Here is a 22,926-nt window from a genome sequence, read left to right as displayed (position 1 = left end):
CTAAAACAAGTCATCTAAAGCAAGTATTATTCCATACTACAATTGCATGTAGACAATATGACAGATGGCATTTTAAAAGAAATTATATAGAAAGTTTTCCTAGGAGAAATCATACCAAATACAAAACAAAAGGCAAAAAGACAAAACAATAAAACTAAGTGGCCACACACGGAATCAGCCATACATTTCTGTCCTGGCTGCATGGCTCCTGCTAAGTCAGCAGTGACCTTTTTCATATGTTAAAAACTACCCACTGCATACACCTGCTTTGGACCAAGGCAGGCTCATATAATCATATAACCAAGTAAGATGCGACCATCTGATTTATGTCTATACCAACTTAGCTCTGCTGTCTATAGTTGTGTGAGTTTATCTTCATGGGTAAGCCCTGAGACCTAAAGGTCAAGTACTCACCAATATTCTCAGTATATATCTCAGTCCTCAGTACTCCATCATTTCTGCTATAACCCTTCCTCCAAAACAACCATTGCTGTGTGTAATATACACTCATAAAAATTCAACGTATTTAATTCTTCTGTGGAATTTCCATATAATATTGAAGACAGACAAATGATACTTTCACATACCTTCATCAGTACAAGGGAAAAAATGTACAACTTAATTAACACAAACCTTCTCTTCCTTTCTTTTTAAAATTTAAGTCATACTTCAAGTGATTCCTATGAACGTATGATGCTTATAAACAGGATACAAACATATTATCAAATAATTGCTTAGCAACAAAAAATTAATTTGGAACCTAAATATTATTCCCATTTGATGTACACACACACACACACACACATATAATTTTACATATAAAGACTAAGTGTAGACAAATCACAACCAGTTTCATTCCCAAGGAAAGACCTGTATAGTATCTGCTACCATACTTTCACATATGGCTAAGGAGCACGGCACATGGCACATTGTACATATTGGGGATGACAACTCTGCCTGGTTTTCACATGACAGCCGAAAGTGTGATTATGGCCATTTGCCTTTCAGAAGGGTCTAAGAGAAGCACAAGTTTTTCCACATGTCAGTCAGTGAGGATTTCCAGCTTTACCCAGGACACAGGCGACAGACTGAAGTTGAAAAGGACAGGGCTTTGTACCAAGTACCAGCTGAATTTGGTGGCAAGGCTTCTGAGAAAAACAACAATCAAAACAGCCACAAATGACACAGGGCAGGGAGTGGGGAGGGGAAAGAGAAAATGCAATGGGCTTCTAGTTGGCACCTGCTTTTTGACTCAAAGAAAAAGATGGCTCTTTTGCCAAATTTTTTTTATTATTATGCTATCAGCTGCCTCTTGGACTGATTTATAAGAGCTGAGACTGCCAACAGAACAAGACAAGATTGCTGTTAGTAGGACATGTGCAAGCCCTTAAAGTAGTAGAGATTTTGCCATTTCTTCTACAAAGACTACTGAAGTATTATTATGCCTGGCATGCACACAAGGGCTTGTAATTATGGCCAGGTACTATTATGGAACATGATAATAGAAAATTCTGAGGTTAAAAGCTTGCTACCTTGATTCTTAATTACCTTTACAATATATTTGACTAAAGAACAACCTGAAACTAATTGTGCAGGATTAGCATTCTTTCTACCAAATGAATTTCTCTCAGTTGTCTCTTTCAAAACTCAGCATTATTGGTGACAATCACATGGACATTCCTTAGTGTGAGTAACTGGTACTTAATCAGAGGATTAAGTATTTTTAATGCTTTATTATATTGATTTCATAAGGCAGAGATCCTCTTAAGTTTAAAAATGAAGAAGCTGGTAAAATCAATGTATAAGGAATAGATTTAGATTGCAGTGAAGCATAGGAAAGCTCTGCTCACAGCTGGAACAACGGAAGTTAGAAAGAACATCCCTTTCACTTATAGAATTAAAATACATGCTGGGGGCCTGCAGGCTGGTAAGAGTCCAGAGAAAGCAGCACCCTGTGCTTTGCTACCTTGGTGTAGCCACTGAAGGAATGGAAGCCTTTGTAAAGCCTAGAGGAAGGGCAAGGACGTTAGTTTTTCTTTCCTGTAGAACCAGAACTAGTGCTAGTTGAACTAGTAGAACATTTAGAAGGTCACAGGGCCAAATCCCAGGGACACAATAACTGTCCCAGACCAAGGCTTAACCAAAACACACCTCTACTTGCCTCCCACCACCAGACAAGAGGCCCAGAGTAACAAGAAACAACAATGTTCCACTGGACAGGCTTGATGAGAGGGAAGAGAACCCACATCATCACAGAATTCAAGGAGGACCTGAAATAAAAATGCAAGCTTGCACTGAGAAAAGTTCCAAGCAAATATATCTTCATCATAAAAAAAACTGGTTAACCCTAAAAGAATGAGAAACTTTTAGTGTACTCAGGGTAACCACAGCAAAAATCTCTATTCAGTATTACTCATAATTCTGTGTAATTCAAAATAATCACTGAAGTCAACAACACAAGCAGAAAACAATCAGGGATCTAGGAGACCTAAATGAGAGGACTGGCTAACTTCTTGTACTTATCCTCTATGGAACACTCTATGTAACAATAACAGACTGTTCTCATGTGACATTTTTAGCAGGATGGACTACAGTATACAAAGCTATGTCAATTTTGGGAACTGACATAGTTTAGTATATTAACAGACTGAAAAAGAAAAAGTATATCATCATTTCAACAGACATCAAAATATTTCAAAAAGTGCCACTTACAATAGTGTATTACCTCTTCCACAAATATACTTTTTTAATTTGTTTATTGTCAAGGTGATGTACAGAGGGGTTATAGTTACATAAGTAATAAGTACACTTCTTGTCAAACTTGTTAACCCTTCCCTCATTTTTCGCCTACTTTCCCTCCCCCAAGTCCTCTACTCAAGTTGTACAGATCATTTCTAACATATTGTCTTGTGAGTATTGCTGTTACATTGGTCCCCCCCACCCCCGCCACCCTTGTCCTTTGTCTCACCATTCTGTTGTTTCCCTTCTCTTCCCTTCCCTAATTGAGATAAATGTATATACAATATCAGAGTACCAAAATCAAAATCAAATACAGTGACTACACGGGATATACCATAGGGGAAGAACATACAAAAGAAACAAGAAATCACATAGTACATTTAAAACAGCAATAATAAAAAAAAAACCTCTTGTGTGCAGGTCTTGGAGATCATTTCACTTGGCATCATCTTATATGGTCAAATGTATGGTATGTGGCTATTGAGCTATTCTGCTCATTTGCTAAGAAGTGAAGTGAGCCAGACCCAAAGAAACATAGGTTCCATGGTTTCCCTTATTTGCAATTATACTTTAAAAAATAGAGAATTTTTACATTCAAAATTACAAAACATTGGTCAAACAAATCAAAGCACATGTAAACAAATGGAGAAATATGCTGGGTTGATGGATTGGAAAGCTCATTAACACCATGAGGTTAATTCTTTCCCAACTGAGCTTAGCAAGATTTTAGTGGATATTAATATTCTTCTAGAACTTATGAGGAAAGGAAAAGGAACTAAAGGAACTACAGCAGTTTTGAAAAAAAATAAAGTTGAAAGCTTTTTACTAATTTAAAGATTTTAAGAATCTATGAATCTATTGAAATCTGAGCATAGTATTGTTGAAGGGACAGGTTTCCACATAGATCACTGCAAAAGAATATAAGCTACAGGAACAGATTCATGTAAATATAATCAGATGTCATCTGGCAAAATATAAGGGCAATTCAATGGAAAAATAATGATCTTTATGCTGTGTTGAAACCGAAGTCTAGGCAAAGAAATAAACCTCAATTCATACTTAATATTTTATTTTAAAAACAAAGACTAAATTAAAATCAGTAATGTATCTCAACTTGAACCATAAAGCTAAGAAATTCCTCGAAGAAAATATGGAAATTTTTCTCCATACTTATAGGTTAGGGAAAATAATTCCCTTAGAACAGAACTAAGATCTTTAATATTAAAAATGGAAAATTGTACTTCATCCAAATTAAATTTTTTAATTTAATTAATTAATTCATTTATTTGGTTGGTCATGGGGCTTGAACTCTGGGCTTGGGCGCTGTCCCCGCGCCCTTCAGCTCAAGGCAAGTACTCTATCGTTTGAGCCACAGCACCGCTTCTGGTTTTCTAGTGGTTTATTGGAAATAGAGTCTCATGGACTTTCTTGACTGGGCTGGCTTTGAACCATGATCCTCAGATCTCAGCCTCCTGAGTAGCTAGGATTACAGGCATGAGCCACCAGCACCTGGCCCAAATTAAAATTTTTGTGTCACAGATTAAGAAAGTGGAAAAATAAGTCAAAGATCAAGGAGAAAATAATTACAAATCACATATCTCATAAAGAAATTGTATCCAGGGGCTAGGAAGGTGGCTCAGTGGTGGAGTGCTTGCCTTGCATGCCTGAGGCCCTGGGTTCGATTCCTCAGCACCACATAAGCAAAAACAAAAAAGCCGGAAGTGGTGCTGTGGCTCAAGTGGTAGAGCGCTAGCCTTGAGCTGAAGAGCTGAGGGACAGCGTCCAGGCCCAGAGTTCAGGCCCCACGACCGGACCCAAAAAAAAAAAAAATTGTATCCAGAATATAAAAAGAATTTTCAAAACACAGTTAAGGAGAACAACCCAATAAAACATATGCAAAATAATGAGTCAATTTCAGCAAAGACACACAGGTGGTAAATAAACACATGGAAAGAAATATTCTCTTTCTTTGGAGCAATGAAAATTAAAACTAGAGAGTAACATCCATTACAGATCTATTAGAATGGCTACAGAAACAGCAACTGAAAATTCTCTGTGCTGAGAAGGATCTGGAACAAGAGGAACTCTTACATGCTGTCAGTGGAAATACAAAATGAGAACAAGCACTTTGAAACTCAGTTGGTCAGTTACTTTCAAAGTTGGATATACAGTGACTATACATCCCAGTAAGCCCACCTTTAAAAGTTATGTTCACTCAAATAACCCACAAGTGAATTTTTCTAGCAGACTAATTCCTAAAGCCCAAATAGAGAAACTACCCTAAGGTCCTTTAACTAAAGAAAGAATTAAAGAATAAGCAAAAACTGTGAGACTATAAAAAACAGTAGTTAGAAGGTTCTTAGGAAACAGGATATTCAGAGTGATATTGAGTCACTTTATACAAGGCATGTTAACAGGAAAGGGAAGAAATGTCCTTTGCCAACTGAGATCTGTCACTTGTCACCTGAACCCAGTGCTCAAACTTAGCAGTGTGAACGAAATGGTTTGATACTGTATCTCTCCTGACATGATACGTTATGAAGAACATAGAATTATCTATCCATGTGCTAAAACTGTTTAACTCAAATCTAACTAAGTCCTCAAATATAAGTGCCTCTCAGTATATGAAATATAGGGAATGGAGTGGAAAAAATCAAATGGCACCATGAAGAAACAATCAAACTGTGAAATTTCTACAGTTTAATAGGACTAATCTCCAAAAGAATAAGAGGGTTTAGTTTTATATTAAAAAAGAAATAAATGTAATACTAGAAAAACTAGTTATAAAAATTTTGAGAAAACTGGAAAGTTTTGTGTTTCAATAAATATTAGATATTATTAGGATAAATTGATACAACAATGGTAATATGCCCAAGGAGCAGAATGTTCTTTAAAGTAACATAATGTCTACAACCACTGTCAAAGGTTCAGCCCAAACAACTCTCATATCTCTTCTCTCACATCTCCTCTTCCTGCTCCACCCCTAAACACAGAGTTCTATATTCAAATAAGTTTGGGAAGGAGAGTAAGCTAGACCCCCTTAAAGAGCCACATACTGATGATTAAGATTAGTTCTGCAATTGAGGAACCAATTTATTAAATTCCAAACTTACTTGACCACAGAATTTTATGTTCAATGAATGTTTTAAATCAGCATATGGAACTAGTTTTAAGAACAGTAACCTAAAGAGACTTCTTGAAATACATATAAAATAGCATGACAACAAATGAATTTACTTTATAAGATGTGTATATTAATGTAAACTTTATTTTCCTTACATATTTTTATTATTTTATTAAGACACCCAAAGACATTTTAAAGGCCTTCATGATTCTTTACTTTTTCAATTGGAAAATATTCACTTTGCATTGTAATAAAATTCTGATCCTATGGTATATACAATCTATACCTTGGCTTGTTTTCATTCAATAATTACAATCATATTTTCATTTTACCAAAATGTCATTTTTTGTGGATGAATAATGTCTATTTTACAGCTGAATTATAAATGATTTAATCTCTGTTCACATGGTTGTACAAATTTCAAACTACCCAAGTTTATGTTATATTTAATTATGAAATGAAGAACTGATATACAAATTTTGGATACAAAGCTCCATTACTTCTTAAATAGGCTAGATTTGTTATCATTAAAAATAGAGGTCTTGGTTCTACATATGCAATATGCTTTCCAGGGAGGTTCTACTAGTTGACATTCTCCTCAGCAGAAATTACCAACACAACATGGGGTGAGATAAAAAGAGAGTGACTTTCTGTTAATACGGAGCAAACTACTCTCAGCGCACACTGCTGGTTGGTAAAATCTCCTTTTAAATTATATGTTGAGATTTTTTTAACACTTTAATAGATTTTAGTGTTAAAATCTAAACCTTTTCCTTGTCACATATTTTGTTAGAATATCTATTGCTGTATGGAGTCCCACTTTGCTTTTGGTTTGGACTTATTTGGATCTTATCTCCAAGGACAGTTAATTCATCCCATTTGCAATGTGTAGCTCATCCCTCCCATTGGGGAATGTGTCTTCTCAGGAATCTGAATGTCTCTATCCTTTTATGGAAAGTAGTTTCTTAATCATGGTGTGATTAAAATTTCAAGAATAATAGAAAAATCTATTGCTATATTTTTTATGGCTCTACCTCTTTTTTATTTTTCAAATTATCTTTAGGTATTTATACAAAGGAGCTGCCATTTGACAAAGCAGTTTATGAATACAATATATTAACCCTTTCAATACACACCACTGTTCCTCTACCCACCCCTTCCTCTCTTTTTTTAAAATTTTGTAACATATACATTTGATTCTTGACTGTTCACTTGCCCATACCCCCACATACCACCTTTTTGAGTACCCACTTCCTGGTGTTTTACTATGCTGAACTTTAATTTTGCCTTTCTAAGGAATTACTCTTTGAGTTCTCCCTTAAATCTACAGTATTTTAGTTAATACATTTGTGTATACTTTTGCATACTATTGCTTTATTTTTTCTTTTAAAGAATTTTTAAATTTATTTTTACTATTTAATAAGTTTAGAGTTGACTAAGTTATAGTTAGGATCAAGCCTAAATTTTCCCCTAAGGCAACCTAATTTTCCCAACACAGTTTATTTAATAAACAATCTCCTGACAATGTTTTCTATGCCATAAGACAAAAAGGTCTAGACATGCAGGTACAGGGACACATTCACATAAGCGAGAATGTTAAACCAAATCCTGTGTGTTAGATTCATCAAGCAGTCATTTGAGTGACAAACAGCAGGTAACAACGTGTGTTTTTCCTGTGATTTTATATGAATGCAGAGAAGCCCTTCAATTTAGAAAATATTTAAGTAGAGAAATGAGGATCGAAGAAAAAAAATCCCAATGATGACTTTATTGTGAAAGGTGAGATGATGAAAATAATTCAGCCTAACTCTGTACCTCTGAATCATGAAGAATTCCACACTCACAAAAGTCACATTTTTCCACCAACCAACTATTTTAGGCAGAGGCAGAAACAAAACAGCTGGCTTCAAAATACTCTCAGAAACAGTCTTCTTCTCAAGCAAGTCTTATAGTCCCTGATGTATTTTAAAAAAACACCTTTTTTCAAAGTAAAGTACTTGTTTTAAGGATAAGATGATAAAATATAAAAATTATTTGAAATAAAGATAGTAGAAACATCATACTATTTTTTTGGGGGGGGTCCAGTTGTGGGGCCTGAACTCTGAGCCTGGGCACCGTCCCTCAGCTCTTCAGCTCAAGGCTAGTGCTCTACCACTTGAGCCACAGCGCCACTTGTCGCATTTTTCTTTTTGCTTATGTGGTGCTGAGGAATCGAACCCAGGGCCTCAGGCATGCAAGGCAAGCACTCTACCACTGAGCCACCTTCCCAGCCCCATATCATACTATTTTTATTACCATTCAGCCTACGTTCTCTTCTAAGTTATTTTACATGAAGTTTTTTTAAAAGATAATGTGATTAAGTTTATGAAAACTCATATTACTATTATATTCTGAAATCTCTCAATTGTATATGTCTAATTGTTTTGGCCTATTACTAAATAAATATTATTTATTGTGGTGCAGAAAATTTAATATTAACTACTTACATTAGCCTAATAAGAATAGCTTAATATTTATTGATTAAAGTCTCAGACATATTGTAACTTCCTTTTCATCCACAAAATGTAAGACCTTTGCTCTGATATTCTTTTTTTTTAATTTTTTATTTTTTGGTCGGTCATGGACTTGAATTCTGGGCTTGCGCGCTATCCCTGCACTCTTCAGCTCAAGGCAAGCACTCTACCCCTTGAGCCACAGCACCACTTCCAGTTTTCTGGTTGTCAATTGGAGATAAGAATCTCACAGACTTTTTGCCTGGGCTGGCTTCAAACTGTGATCCTCAGTTCTCAGCCTCCTCAGTAGCTAGGATTACAGGCGTGAGCCACCAGCGCCCAGCTCCTCTGATATTCTTACGAGAGGAACACAAAGGTGCAATACCTATATCATCTGATCATAAAAATATATAATAATATATAATATATATTTATACATGTAATATATATAAATATATAACAATATAAAATGAGCTCTAGGAAATGGAAATAAGAGGATTTCTTTCTTTGCTGCTGTTTTTGTTTTCTTTTCCTTTTGCCTTATTTCTTTGTTATTTATCTTTAGGAAATGGATGGACAGGGGGGCAAACAAATGTAGCAGTGATATTTACCATACACTATGCTGAAAATGAACTATACAACTTGTGGGTGGACTGGAGAGAAAAACTGGGAGAGAGTGATGGAAGGGGAGACATTGTTCAAAAAGAAATGTAGTCTTTAACTGATTTATATAACCCTTCTGTACATCATCTTTATAATAACAATTAAAAATGCATTTTAAAAAAGACCTTTCCTCTGTAGTTTTAGAGACTCAAGTTTCTCAAACTGCTCCAAGTCCCCAGATGTATAAAATCAGAGGATGCTTTCAGTTCTACCTTCCTTGGGCTCTGGGATATGAGCAATTACTTAAGTCATACTTTTCTTTGTGAGAAAGACACCTGTTCTAACAGATTTGGATGGGACATGGTCTTCCAAAAGGCTCACATGATCTCTAGCTAGTAGTAATTCTGGAGGATAATGGATAATAAGGTTGTTAGCCTTATTAATGGATTAATCTGCTAGTGAGCTCACTGCTGAATGGGTTAATTAGGAGGTAGGGACTGGTTAGAGGAAGTACGCAGGGAATCTACCTTGCTCTGGCCCCTCCCCCCCCCCCCCCCCCGCTTCTTGGCTATCATAAAACAAGCAGCCTTTGCTACAAGCTCCCACAGCCATGATGCTTTGCTTCTGTCTTAAGCACCAATGTGGATCCCACTGACCTCAAATTAAAACTTTTGGAATCATGAGTCAAAAGAAGTTATTCTTCCTTTAAGTTGCCTTTTTCAGGTATCTTGTCAGCAACCACAGCAACAAAAAATATCTAACACAATAACTTAACTATCAGTAATTTCCATCCATGGTGGGAGCGTATAACAGATGCTTAGAAATAAAACCGCAAGAATTTGAGGTATATTTGCTCACATTTCTTTTTTCTGGGCTACAGTTCACATGGAGATATTTCTACATCCCACATTCAAACACTGCCTCAATGTACTTGATTTTTCCCTGACTTTCATCTTTAATCGTTTTTGAAGTCTTGCTTTTAGGCTTCTATGTTTTCTTAACAGAAGTTAATAATTCAGTGTTACTCTCCAACATGTAAGCCCAAATCTTTTCTCTCTTGCTAAGTTCTAGGCTCTTGGGATTCACTTGAAGTTTAGAGTAGGAGATGGAGATGGCTGTACAAAGACCATGCTGAGAAGCACTGCCTGCCTGCTTGTGTTATGTTTCTTGTCTCCCTCAGTAACCACTAAACCTCAGTAGGAGTGATCATGAGAATTTGTTGAAATATAGGCCCCCCAGTCCCCAGGACTAAAGCGTGCTCCTCGTGATTGTGATGTGGCAGTACTCTGACTATATGTGATGTTCTGCCTTGCACACTCCCCATAAACTCTGCGTGACAATGCTCTTCTTCCAACAAGAGAGAGAGTCTACTTTCATCTCAGTGAGTCTGTTCTTGTAACCTGCTTTGGGGATTCTATAGAATGGAACTGCCATTGTGCTGTCGCAAGCCTTCCTTGTTCCCATACCTGCTCCTAGAATTATGCCATTAACTGCTATGGCCAGGCAAGCCTGCTGTATGAGCACTGTCAGCCATGTAAATGAGGCCACTGTAAAGCACCCAGCACCCAACCGACCACTGAAGGGACTGTAGCTTGCCAGTAGGACAAAATAAAGCAGCCTGGCCTAGTTGATCTCCACACTTTGTGTGTGTGTGCGTGCGTGCACATGTGCGTGAGCACATGCATACATGTGTGTATGTGAGCACACGCTTAGCACTGGGGCTTGAACTCAGGGCCTGGGTGCTGGTATTGAGCTTTTTTTTCCTCAAGGCTAGTGCTCTACCACTTGAGCCACTTTCAGCTTTTTTGGTAGTTAATTGGAGATAAGAGTCTTACGGACTTTCATGTCCAGGCTGACTATGAACCATTTGCCACATCCTGATAGAATACGGATACCTAATAGCTCTAATACTCTTCACCTGAGAAATAAGTTATCATTTCTACACGCTGGCCATTTTCCCAATTCAGACTATTACAGCATGTAGGCTTGAGTTTCCATTTACTGCCCCCACTCCCATGCACACTGCTGTGCCACAACTGCATTCCTTAAAGTTCGGAATGGTCATCCTTCAGTATTCTCTTAAAGGGGCACAACACTCTGTCAGTGTTCAGTCCTTGCTTACAGAATTATGGTTGTCAGATCAGAAAACGGCCCTGAAAACAATGCTCTCCGGATCAGAACTCTATTAGCAATGACATCCTATGTTGGATATATTGTCCATGGGGCCTGTTTAACCCTAGGACTTCTGCCCAGAGGACCCAGTCTAGAATCCCACTCTTAGTCCTCTACTCAAAAGTGAGGGCAGGATATGAACACCCTTATTTCTTCTGTGTCCACGATGACAGACTCCTGGGTAGAATGCACTGTGAAATGTGTTTATACTTACGTAAATTCTTCCCAGTTTTGAAGGTTCAGCTCAAGGGACGCCTCTTCCATACAAGTCTGATGGCTGCATTCAATATAAAGCTTACTGCCTTCTCTTTGCCTCGGTGCCTCCCTCCAGCCTCTCCTAGGCACCTGATATTGAGGTTACTTATTCAGCATAGCATCTAGCACGAATGTACTCTACCAGAAATTATAAACATTTTGGGAGCAGATTCCATCTGTTACCAGTGTTCTCCTTGTTGTCTAGCACAAGCAAAAGTGCTTAGTGAATGAATGGGTGCTTTTTAGTCACTAAAAAGCCCAATAAAAACAGGAATATTCAACCTCATAAGCCAGACCAAGAACAAAGATGGTAGAATACGTTTATCAGTTCTCACATACCAATTTATAAAAATAAGTCTTCTGGAATGCCTGTTAGAAATGAAAATCCCTAGGCTCTGTGCCTGCAGAGATTGATTGTGTGGAATTTACAGCTGAGTTTGGATCCCAGACAACCTATGGGAAATTTATGGACCATACTGATAGAGTGATACAAGAACTGCTCTACAGACAGGAGTTCCAAAGGAGTCCTTCTCTAGGCACACAAGATTATTATTTTTTAAGTTTCTTGACTTCAATGTCAAATCACTGAGTATAGTGGGCCTATAAAAAGATCCACTTTAACAGCACACACACACAGTCTGGCACCTTATTAGCATGGGTTGCTGGGAATATGGCATCACACCCCATTCTTTGTAATCACAACCTGCACACATTTTTTCCACCTATACACCCTTTTCATAAACTATTTAAAGTTTAGTTTGCTACAAATAGTCCTTTTTTTCAGACCACCTCACCACATGAAGCCTGCTTTAAAATAACCGAAAGGTGTAGAAGTCTTACCTCGGTCCCAGAGGCTGGCTCTTAGTGCTCTCTCCAGCTGTTCCTCCTCGCTCAGTCCTGCAGTGTACACATCATAGCTCCTGGCAGCCTCTTCATAATGCCCTGGCCTGCTGTACGGGTAATGATCCTGATACCCAGAGTGGCCTAGAGGCAAAATGAGAAGGTTACAGAAAACAGCAAATGACTGTTCTTTTGTTCCAGATTTCCTACTTCCTATAAACAAACACAATCAAATAATTCATGTGATTATTTTGAACATGGTAAAATGCCTCAAGAAAAGAAAAAAATGACAAATAGAAAATGCCTCCATGAGGATGCAATGTGATCAATAAAAAATAGGGTAGAACAAGGCACCAGTGGTTCAAGTCTGTAATCCCAGATCCTCAGGAGGCTCTGATTTGAGGATCACAGTTCAAAGTCAGCCCAGGCAGGAAAGTTTGTGAGACTCTTATCTCTAATTATCCACCAAAAAAGCCAAAAGTAGAACTGTGGCTAGCCTTCAGAGTGCTAGCCTTGAACACAAAAGCTCTGGGACAACATTCAGGACTGGTATGAAAAAAAGTAGATAAACAAAAAAAGAAATACCTAACTAAAGTATCCCTGTAATAGCCCATTAATAAAATCAATAATAATAGAGTAAAGTTGACTTTTGGAAAATACTTCTGTCAAGCTTTAGTCAGTTTGAGTTCATTACTTAAATTGTCTTTACAATTACAGAATTAGTTTTGAAGAGATATTTTCCTATCTCATTCTGACATGACGTGAAGGTATTGTTTAATTTCTCTCCTCTATCTTATCATTCTTCTCTTTGAAAGATGTTTCATATGTTTAATTGAGTATAGTGATGATGAAAATCCCTGAATTTTACTATGAGTCTTGTGTCATATAGCATCATATCATTCACCATAGTTCATGCTTGAGTTGAACTTCAGTAAAACTATAGAAAAAAAAGAACCACCCACAGGTCAAAAGGAGTACAGCCAGCTCATTCCTGGAATTCAAGTTAGGTGGTAAAGATAAAGATGGTGGTAAAGGTCGAGGTCAGCCTGGGCAAAATGAAAGAGAGATCCCAACTCAACTAAAAAAGCTAAGTGTTGCACATAATTTCTCCCTAGCTATGTGGGAGACATAAATAGGAGGATTGTGATCCAGGCCAGTTCAGGCAAAAATATGAGGCCCTTTTGAAGAAGTAAAAAAGACCAGGAGAATAGCACAGGTGATAGAGTACCTGCCTAGAAAGCACTCAGTTCAAACCCTAGAACTGCAGAAAGGGGGGGGGGAGGGGAACAAAGGAGGAAAAGAAGGAAGGAAAGATAGAAGGTAGGAAGGAAGGAAGGAAGGCAGAAAGGAAAGAAGGAAGGAAGGGAGGTAGGGAGGGGGAAAGAAGGAGGAAGGGAGGAGAGAAGGAAGGGAGGGAGATAGAGGGGAAGGGAAGGAGGAAAGACCATGATTAAGTGATAATTTTTATTCAGAAATTTTGATAATTGGTCCTGAGGCTATTTTGAAATTTATTTTTATACTAGATATAAGTAAAATACTTTCCAAATACACAAAACTGAGAGAGAAACACTTTATAACTCACAACATTTTCCAGTGCTCCAGAATTCTTTAATACAAATAATAAAACACTTCTTTGGGCTGATAACCTAATATGTATATTAATATTTGTCATGCAAAGTATTTATGTCATTTTATACACACACACACACACACACACACACACACATATTTTTGGTGATGCAGAGATAGAACTCAGGGGACATACATGCTAGATAAATACTCCACCACCCAGCACCATCTCAGTTGTACTGAGATACACTGACTGAGAATTAATGTGCTAGAAACTTCATCCTCAGTTAATGTTATTTGGAAGTAACTGAGATAAGGCCTCATCAGGGTAACCCCCACCAGGATGGTATTAGTGGCTCTATAAGAGGAAAGGAGGTTTGAACTAGCCCACTTGTTCTATCTTACCGTGTGAGGCTCTTTGCCAGGTTATGATGTAGAAGGCAGCCCTGTTCAGTTGCTAAATGGATTCCAGTACCATTTTCTTCACTTCCCTGCCTCTAGGGTCATGAGCTAATTTAACTTCTATTCTGCATGAACTACCAAGTCTGTCTTATTACAGAAACAGAAAATAGACTATGATAGTGTTTGCTTATGTATTCACCAGTGTGCAATGCAATGGTTTTTAGTATGCTCATACAGTCATATCATCACCATCACCATCATCATCATGACCACCAATTTTATTTTTAGTAACCTCCAAAAGAAATGTGTACTATTTTAGCATATACCCTACAACTTCCCATTCTTTTCAGCACTAAGTAATCACTACTCTATTTTCTGCTTCCACAGAGATGTCTATTCTGGACACATCCTATCAACAGGATCACATGACATATAGTAAGTGTGTCTGGCTCATTTTACATAGTGAAACATTTCAGGGGTCATCAGTTGTGTACCAAGCATCAGTATTTTATTCCTTAGTAGGGTCAAATCATATTCCACTGTATGGACACATCATATTTTCTTTATCTTCACATCAGTTGGTAGAAATTTAGACTAATTCTACCTTATTATTATGAATAATGCTGCTATAAACAATGTTTTGTGTGGACCTATGTTTGCATTTCTAGTAAGTCTATATCTAGAGGGTCACATGGTAATTCTGCTTAGCTATTTCAAAAACTACAAGACTGTTCTCCAAAGTGGTTGAATCATTTTCTATTTCTCCAAGCAGTGTGTGAAGGTTCTGACTTTTGTGTGTGTGTGTCGGTCATGGGGCTTGAACTCTGGGCCTGGGCGCTGTCCCTTAGCTCTTCAGCTCAAGGTGAGCACTCTACCACTTGAGCTACAGCGCCACTTCCGGTTTTTTAGTGGTTTTATTGGAGATAGGAGTCTCACGGTCTTTCCTGCCCAGGCTGGCTTTGAACCGCGATTCTCAGATCTCAGCCTCCTGAGTAGCTAGGATTACAGGCGTGAGCCACTAGCGCCCGACAGGTTCTGACTTCTGTATACTTTCACCGACATCAGTTATTCTTCAGCTTTTAAATTTTAATTATAGCTATCCTAATGAGAATGAAGTGGTATATCACTGGAGGTATTTTTGTGTTTGCTTTTTTACACAGAGTCTCATTATAGAGCTCAGGCTAGCTTTGAGCAACTTTTTAATGTATTTATTGGCAGTTAATATATCTTTTCATGAGAATGTCTATTCTGATACTTCGTGCATTTTACTGATTACCACAATACTAGCTTGGTTCTACTTTATTGAATTTCCTAGAGGTAACAAAAACTAAACTTCAAATAAAATGGCTTAGGATATTATAGGGGATAATTCTGAAAGGATTTTCTCTAACTTCATTAAAAGTCAGGGGATTTACTAAATACTTCCAATAATTCAACTATATTCCCTTTATATGTTTCCTTTGTCAGAACGTCAAACATTTTTGATACTTAAAAGAGGAAAAGGAGGGAATCAGGAGGAAGATAGAGGAGAAGCTGGAAGGTAAACAAGCTCTCACATAGAAAGCAGTTTTAGTGTTCCAGTGAACAGTCCTAGGCTAGAAAATCACACCAAGTGTGCTATCACAGTACAGAGAGTTTGGCCAGAGAGGAAAAATCCAGGCAGCTTGGTCAAGGAGACAGATCTGAGCACTTGCTGGTGTCTGTGGCAGCAGTGGTGGCTGTTGCTGCGGCTGCCATATCGACAGAGAGAGCCAGGGACAAAGGCACCAGATGTGTGTGAGCAGATTCTACTCAATGCCAGCAAGAACTGACAAGAAACAGAAATCTTCATCCTGCTGATCACAGACCATGGACAGCCCAGAAACCTGAGGCTGGTGTGAGTACCACCAAGACATCCTCACTCCTTCTCAAGGAGCATCAGTGGGAAGGTAGCCCTTCCCCCACCACTGGAGAAGAATTCCATCTTTGATACCGACAAAGGCCAGACCTGAGCAGCTAGCTCCAACTCAGGCCTTGGAAGAAAACAATAGGAGCCATTCAACTGGTCACAGGAACCTGACATGAACTGCCAGGCTCACCTCCACCCAGGGAAAGTTGCCCTTCCCAGGCAGAGACGGCTCTGCCCCAGGAAGAGTGACTTTCTTCATTGGGTAAATGGAGCCAGAGGCTGCCCCTCACACCATTGCAACCTAGGCAGCATGCCCAGCAGCAGGAGGGGTAAAAGAAAAATGATTGAAACTCAGTAAACATAAATCCTGAGAATGGTTCCAGGCTGGGCAATGTGAGTGTCTCAGGAGCTAAACCCTCAGGAAAAAGCTACTGATTGTTGATAGGCCTCACCCCCACCCAGAACTTAGCCTCTTCACAGTAACTTCAAGCTAGAGGAAACAACCATCTCCCTCTTTTGTGATACTCAAAGCAGATCCCTCCCACTGAACTAGCCCGGGAGGAGCATCACAAAGTCCTGGGTAAGGCAGAGCTTTTTTCTGCCTGCTCTAACTAACTTAAGAAACCAATCAAGCCACAGGAAAACCAAACACCACAAGCAAACCAGTGACTCCACCAAAAAATCAAAGAACTCTCTTTTCTACCTAATTTTTAAAATTATATTTATTTTTTTCTTTCATAATTTTTATTTTAGGTGTGTGTGTGTGTGTGTGTGTGTGTGTGTGTGTGTGTGTGTTTAAATCTCTTTTAAACTTTTGGTCTTTTTTTTTTTGCGTGACTTAATTGCTGTCCTGCTCATTCCCAGATATTCACCTGTCATCATCGATTATTAACTTATCCTTCATTGTGTACATACTTAATTCAGAAATTGATTATTCAATTCACAACCTCTTAGGCTTAACTTCTTTAATAGTAGTATTATTTCTTTATACCTATATAATTTTTAAATATCAATTTTTTATTTTTTTTCCTTTTTCCCTCTCCCCTCCTCTCATTCTAGCCTTTTCTTCTACCACTTACATAATTTTTAGTTTCAGTTTTTAAATTTAAATTTTTGTTTTTTGATTTTTTTTCTTCTTTATCTCTCTCTTTTCATTCTATTCTATCCATTTCCTCTCTGAGATTAGGACTTGGTTAAATTCATTCACTCTTTCCTTTTACCTCTCCACATCACTCTAATCCTATTTTCCCCCACAATTCTCCCTAAACCTATTAATTTCTGGTCTGCTGAATCCCTCTTAGATGTTCTTAGCCCACTAATTCATAGCTGTTTGATGTTGAATAGATTGTATCTGTTGAACTAGATTGTATCTGCAACCATTTTGACTGTGCAACTATAGGATTCTGGTTGATGCTTGCCTTAACATAGTATCCTAGCATGAAATTGGTTTTACTTTCAAACCAGAGAAACACAAGGAAAATGGCAAGTCCGGGTATCTCAACTCCCACTCATGATAATCAAGTGACAGAACAGTTAACAAATAATCCAGAGGAGAGTTCCCAAAAAGCTCTACAAACACTACTGGAGAACATGGTGAATGAAAAGATGGAAGGCCTGCAAAGGACTTAGTGTGAGTGTGATTAAGAGATAGATGAGGCTATCCAAAGATTAATACAGGAACACCATGAGCATGATGAGGCTAACCAAAAATAATACAGGCATCTCATGAGCATGAGGAAGGCTAATTAAAGATTCATGCAGGAATTGTGTGAGCAGGCTGGGAACAGTCAAAGAGTAATATAGGAATTGCATGAACAGGTTGAGAACAGTCAAAGATTAATATAGGAATTGCATGACCATGAGGAAGTTAATCAAGAGGTAATACAGGAATTGCGGGAGTGGGATGAGAATAGACAAAGATTAATAGAGAAGTTCATGGAATCAATAGACAGCTGAAGGAATCCAGGGAGACCACAAAGGGAATGCTGAATGGAGCCCGACAGAAGGAAAGGGAGTCCAAAGAAACTGTAACCAATCAACTAAGGGATTTTAGAGTAAACACTGAACACCAAATTAAGGAAGTAAAGAAGTCCATACAAGATCTAAAACAAAGCTCCAACAAAGGATTTGAAGCCATCAAAGCCGACCAATTAGAAGGAAAGGAAATAAAAAACTAAGTAGAAAGTCTTAATAGTAGGTTAGACCATGCAGAAGATCAAATCTCTCAGATTGAAAACAGCCTAGATAATGGAGAAAGAACATACAACTATCCAAGACAAATCCAAGAAATATGATACATCTATTCAACATTTGGAAGACACCATCAGAAGGCCTAATCTGAGGATAATGGGTATAGAGGGGCACTTAGAGGCTGAAGTTAACGGTCTAGGAAATTTATTTAACAGAATCCTAGTATGGAACTTCCCAAGCATACAAAAAGATAGGCCTATTCAGATACAAGATGCTTTTAGAACCCCAAATAGACCAGACCAGAACAAGACATCCCACCATAACATTATAATCCACACAGGATCAATTCAGACCAAGGAAAGGGTCCTTAAAGCTGTCAAGAAGATCAAAGATCAATTACCTATAATGGGAAACCAATTAGAATAACCTCAGATTTCTCAGCAGAGACAATTAAAGCAAGAAGAGCCTGGAATGATGTATGCCATGCCTATAGACAAACTACTATCAACCAAGAATACTGTACCCAGCTAAACTCTCCTTCATAATGGAAGCTGAAATAAAAACCTTCCATAGCAGAGAAAAACTGAAACAATATATCTCCACCAAACCAACTCTACAAAAGATAATTAAAGATGTCCTACACATAGAAAACCAACAAGAGCAAATTAAAGGCCAAGAAACCATACCCAAATTGAGAATCCAAGAACCACAGGAAGAAACCAGCTGTCACAGCCCCCAAGAAGGTGGATAACATGGCAGGAACTACCAAACACCTCTCAGTCCTAACTCTCAACATTAATGGACTAAACTCTCCAAATAAGCAACATAGACTATCCAGATGGATTAAGAAGCAAGATCCTTCTATCTACTGCCTTCAAGAGTCACACCTTGCCCATAAAAACAAACATATTCTGAAAGTGAAAGGCTGGAATAAAATCTACCAAGCAAACAGCCCCCATAAACAGGCTGGACTTGTAATCCTAATATCAGATAAAATAGACTTCAAATTAAAATTAGTGAGAAGAGATAAAGAAGGTCGCTATATACTAATTAAGGAATCTCTCCTTAAGGAGAATATTAGAATTCTAAATATCTATTCACCAAACAACGGAGCACCCATATTTATCCAAGAAACACTACTTTCCCTCAGATCTCACATAGATCCAACTTGTTGGGGACTTTAACACACCACTATCCCAACTAGATAGATCAACCTGGCAAAAACTCAATAGAGGTACCGCCGATCTAAACAACTGCATAGATCAACTAGATTTAACAGACATCTACTGAATATTTCACCCTGCAGCATCAGAATACACGTACTTCTCAGCAGCATACAGAATATTTTTCAAAATAGACCACATTTTAGGTCACAAAGCAAACTTGTCCAAATTCAGAAACATTGAAATTATGCCATGCATTCTCTCAAACCACAAGGGAATAAAATCAAACTCAACACCAAAAGCCACCAAAGAAAGTCCTGTAACACATGAAGGCTGAACAACACACTGTTGAGTCACCAGTGGGTCATGGAAGAGATTAGAAAGGAAATTCAAATGTTCATGATATCCAACAAAATGGACACACAAATTACCAGCTCCTCTGGGACACAGCAAAGGCAGTAAACAGAGGCAAGGTTATAGCTCTGAGTTTCTACATCAACAAATTGGGAGATCTGAAACCAACAATTTAATGAGACATCTGAGCCTCCTTGAAAAAGAGCAGCAAGCTAAACCCCAATCCAATAGACAGAAAGAAATAATTAAAATTAAATCATAATTGAATGAATTAGAATAAAAAACCACATAGAAAGAATCAACAAAACAATGAGTTGGTTCTTTGAAAAAATTAACAAAATTGACAGACTCTTAGCAAATCTTATCAGAAAAAGAAGAGAACACACCCAAATAAATTCAGTGATGAGAATGGAAACATCACCAGAGAAACAACCAAGATTCAGAGCATTATAAGGGAATACTTCTCAAACTTTTATGCTAATAAGTTTGAGAATCTGGAAGAAATGGACAATTTCCTAGCAAATATGGACATGCCAAGATAAACCTAGATGAGTTACACCAACTTAACAGATCCATATCAAGCACTGAAATACAAACAGCAATAAGAGACCTCCCCCCCCCACAGTATAACCCCTGCTTTCACTGTATTTGATGTTGATATAATTTGTGGAGGGGAAGGGAAAAAACAAATCGTTTAAATAGGAATACAGGTGGACCCACTGCAACAATGAGATGTTACAAGTCATTATGTTGAAAATGAACTTTACAACTTTGGTGTGGGGGGGGGCATGAGGAGAGACGGGGGTGGGGGGAAGATGGGAAGAGATGAGAAGGGGAAACAAAGGAGGAGGCTACAAGGCTTGATAAGAAATGTACTCATTATCTTGCCCATGTAATTGTAACCCCTCTGTACAGTATTTTCACAATAAAAAAAAAAGAGACCTCCCATCTAAGAAAAGCCCAGGACAAGATGGATTTACAGCAGAATTCTACAAGGACTTCAAAGCAGAACTCACACCAAATCTCTTCCAAGTAGTCAATGAAATTGTTCATTACCAACCTCACTCTATGCAGCCATCATAACCCTCATCACAAAACCAGGCAGGGACTCATCAAAGAAAGAGAACTATAGACCCATTTGTTTGATGAACATCGATGCAAAAATTCTCAACAAAATTTTGGCTAATTGACTTCAATAATTCGACCAAAAAATCATACATCATGATCAAACAGGATTCATTTCAGGGATGCAAAGCTGGTTCAATATATGCAAATCAATTAATATAATTCATCACGTCAACAAGAGCGAGGACAAGAACCACATGGTTATCTCAATAGATATAGAAAAAGCATTTGACAAGATCCACATCCCTTTTTATGATGAAGGCTATGGAAAAACTAAGAATCCATGGAATATTCCTTAATACAATAAAGGCTGTATATGACAAACTTACAGCCAGCATTATACTTAATAGTGAAAAACTAAAGCCATTTCCTCTAAACTCAGGAACGAGACAAGGATGGCCACTCTCTCCACTTCTCTTCAATTTAGTATTAGAATGTCTAGCTACAGCAATAAGACAAGATGCAAACATAAAGGGGATCGAAATTGGGAAAGATGAAGTAAAATTCTCCCTCTTTGCAGATGACATGATCTTGTATTTAAAGAATCCCATAGACTCCACTCCCAAATTACTCAAGTTGACTCGAAACTTTGGCAAAGTAGCAGGGTATAAAATTCACCCTCAAAAATCAATGGCTTTTCTGTATGCCAACAATGAGAAGAGTGCAGCTGAAATCAGGAAAGCAACTTCTTTTGTAGTCCCATAAAAGTAAAATACCTAGGAATTAACTTAACTAAAGAAGTGAAGGACCTGTACGATGAAAACTTTAAAAACCTGAAAAAGGAAATCAAAGCAGGACTTAGAAAGTGGAAAAAACTCCCATGCTCCTGAATTGGAAAGATCAATGAAAGATCATGAAAATTCAATACTTCCCAAGGCTATATACAAATTCAATGTGATACTGATCAATATTCCAACCTCATTCTTCAATGCAATAGAAGAAGCAATCCAAAAATTCATATGGCAAAATTGACCCTTAACAGAAAGAATAGTGCTGGAGGAATATCAATACCAAATTTCAAACTCTACTACAAAGGCATAGTAATCAAAACAGCTTGGGACTGGCACAAGAACAGACCTCAGGACCAATGGAATAGAATTGAAAACCCAGAAATGAACCTAAAGACCTATAGCCAAAAAATAGAATGGAAGAAAGACAGCCTCTTCAGTAAATGGAAAAATTGGTTAATCACCTGTAGAACACTAAAGCTAGATTCTTATGTATCACCCTGTACCAGAATCAACTCCAAATAGATCAAGGACCTTGGAGTCAAGGCAGACACCCTGAAAACATTACAGGAAGGAATAGGAGAAACCCTAGGTCTCCTTGGCACAGGCTGAAATTTTCTTAATAGAGACCCAGAAACACAACAAATCAAAGAGAGGTTGGACAAATGGGACTACATGAAACTGCAGAGCTTCTGCATGGAAAAGGACATAGCTAGAAAGATCAATAGAAAGCCCATGGATTGGGAGAAGATCTTTACTAGCCATTACAACGGACAAAGGTCTCATGTCTAAAATAAACCTGGAACTCAAAAAATTAAATCCCCCAACAACAAATCCTCAAAGAAACAACTGCCCAATAAATAAGTGGGCTAAAGATTTAAAGAGAAACTTCTCTGAAGAGGAAATAAGAATGGCCAATAGACATATGAAGGAATGCTCAACCTCTCTAGCCATTAAAGAAATTCAATTCAAATCATTGAGATTTCACCTCACCCCAATTAGAATGGCTATACTCAACACCAGATGGTGGAGGGGATGTGGCCAGAAGGGAATCCTACTGCATTGTTCGTGGGAGTGTAAACTTGTTCAACCACTTCAGAAAGCATTATGGAGGCTCCTCAAAAGACTCCAAATAGGGCTCCCCTATGACCCAGCAATCCCCCTTTGGGGAATTTACCCGAATGATCATAAACAAGACCATACTAAAGCTACCAGCACAACTCCTTTTACTGCAGCATTATTTACCAGAGCTAAGATATGGAACCAGCTCAGATGCTGCTCA

General features: G+C 37.9%; 1 protein-coding gene across 1 annotated transcript in view; it reads right to left on the bottom strand.

The window, feature by feature from the left end:
• Positions 1 to 22,926, bottom strand: part of Rhbdd1 (rhomboid domain containing 1) — a 132,539-nt gene that overhangs the window by 42,584 nt on the left and 67,029 nt on the right. Inside the window, exon 6 of the mRNA XM_013012306.1 lies at positions 12,226 to 12,369. Coding sequence (XP_012867760.1) covers positions 12,226 to 12,369 — 144 coding nt within the window. The remainder of the gene's footprint in view (positions 1 to 12,225; positions 12,370 to 22,926) is intronic.

This window comes from Dipodomys ordii, unplaced genomic scaffold (genome assembly GCF_000151885.1).
Source record: "Dipodomys ordii isolate 6190 unplaced genomic scaffold, Dord_2.0 Scaffold1, whole genome shotgun sequence".
NCBI classification, from domain to species: domain Eukaryota; kingdom Metazoa; phylum Chordata; class Mammalia; order Rodentia; family Heteromyidae; genus Dipodomys; species Dipodomys ordii.
The sequence above is the reverse complement of the archived record's forward strand: the minus strand, read 5'-3'. Positions and strand labels throughout refer to the sequence as shown.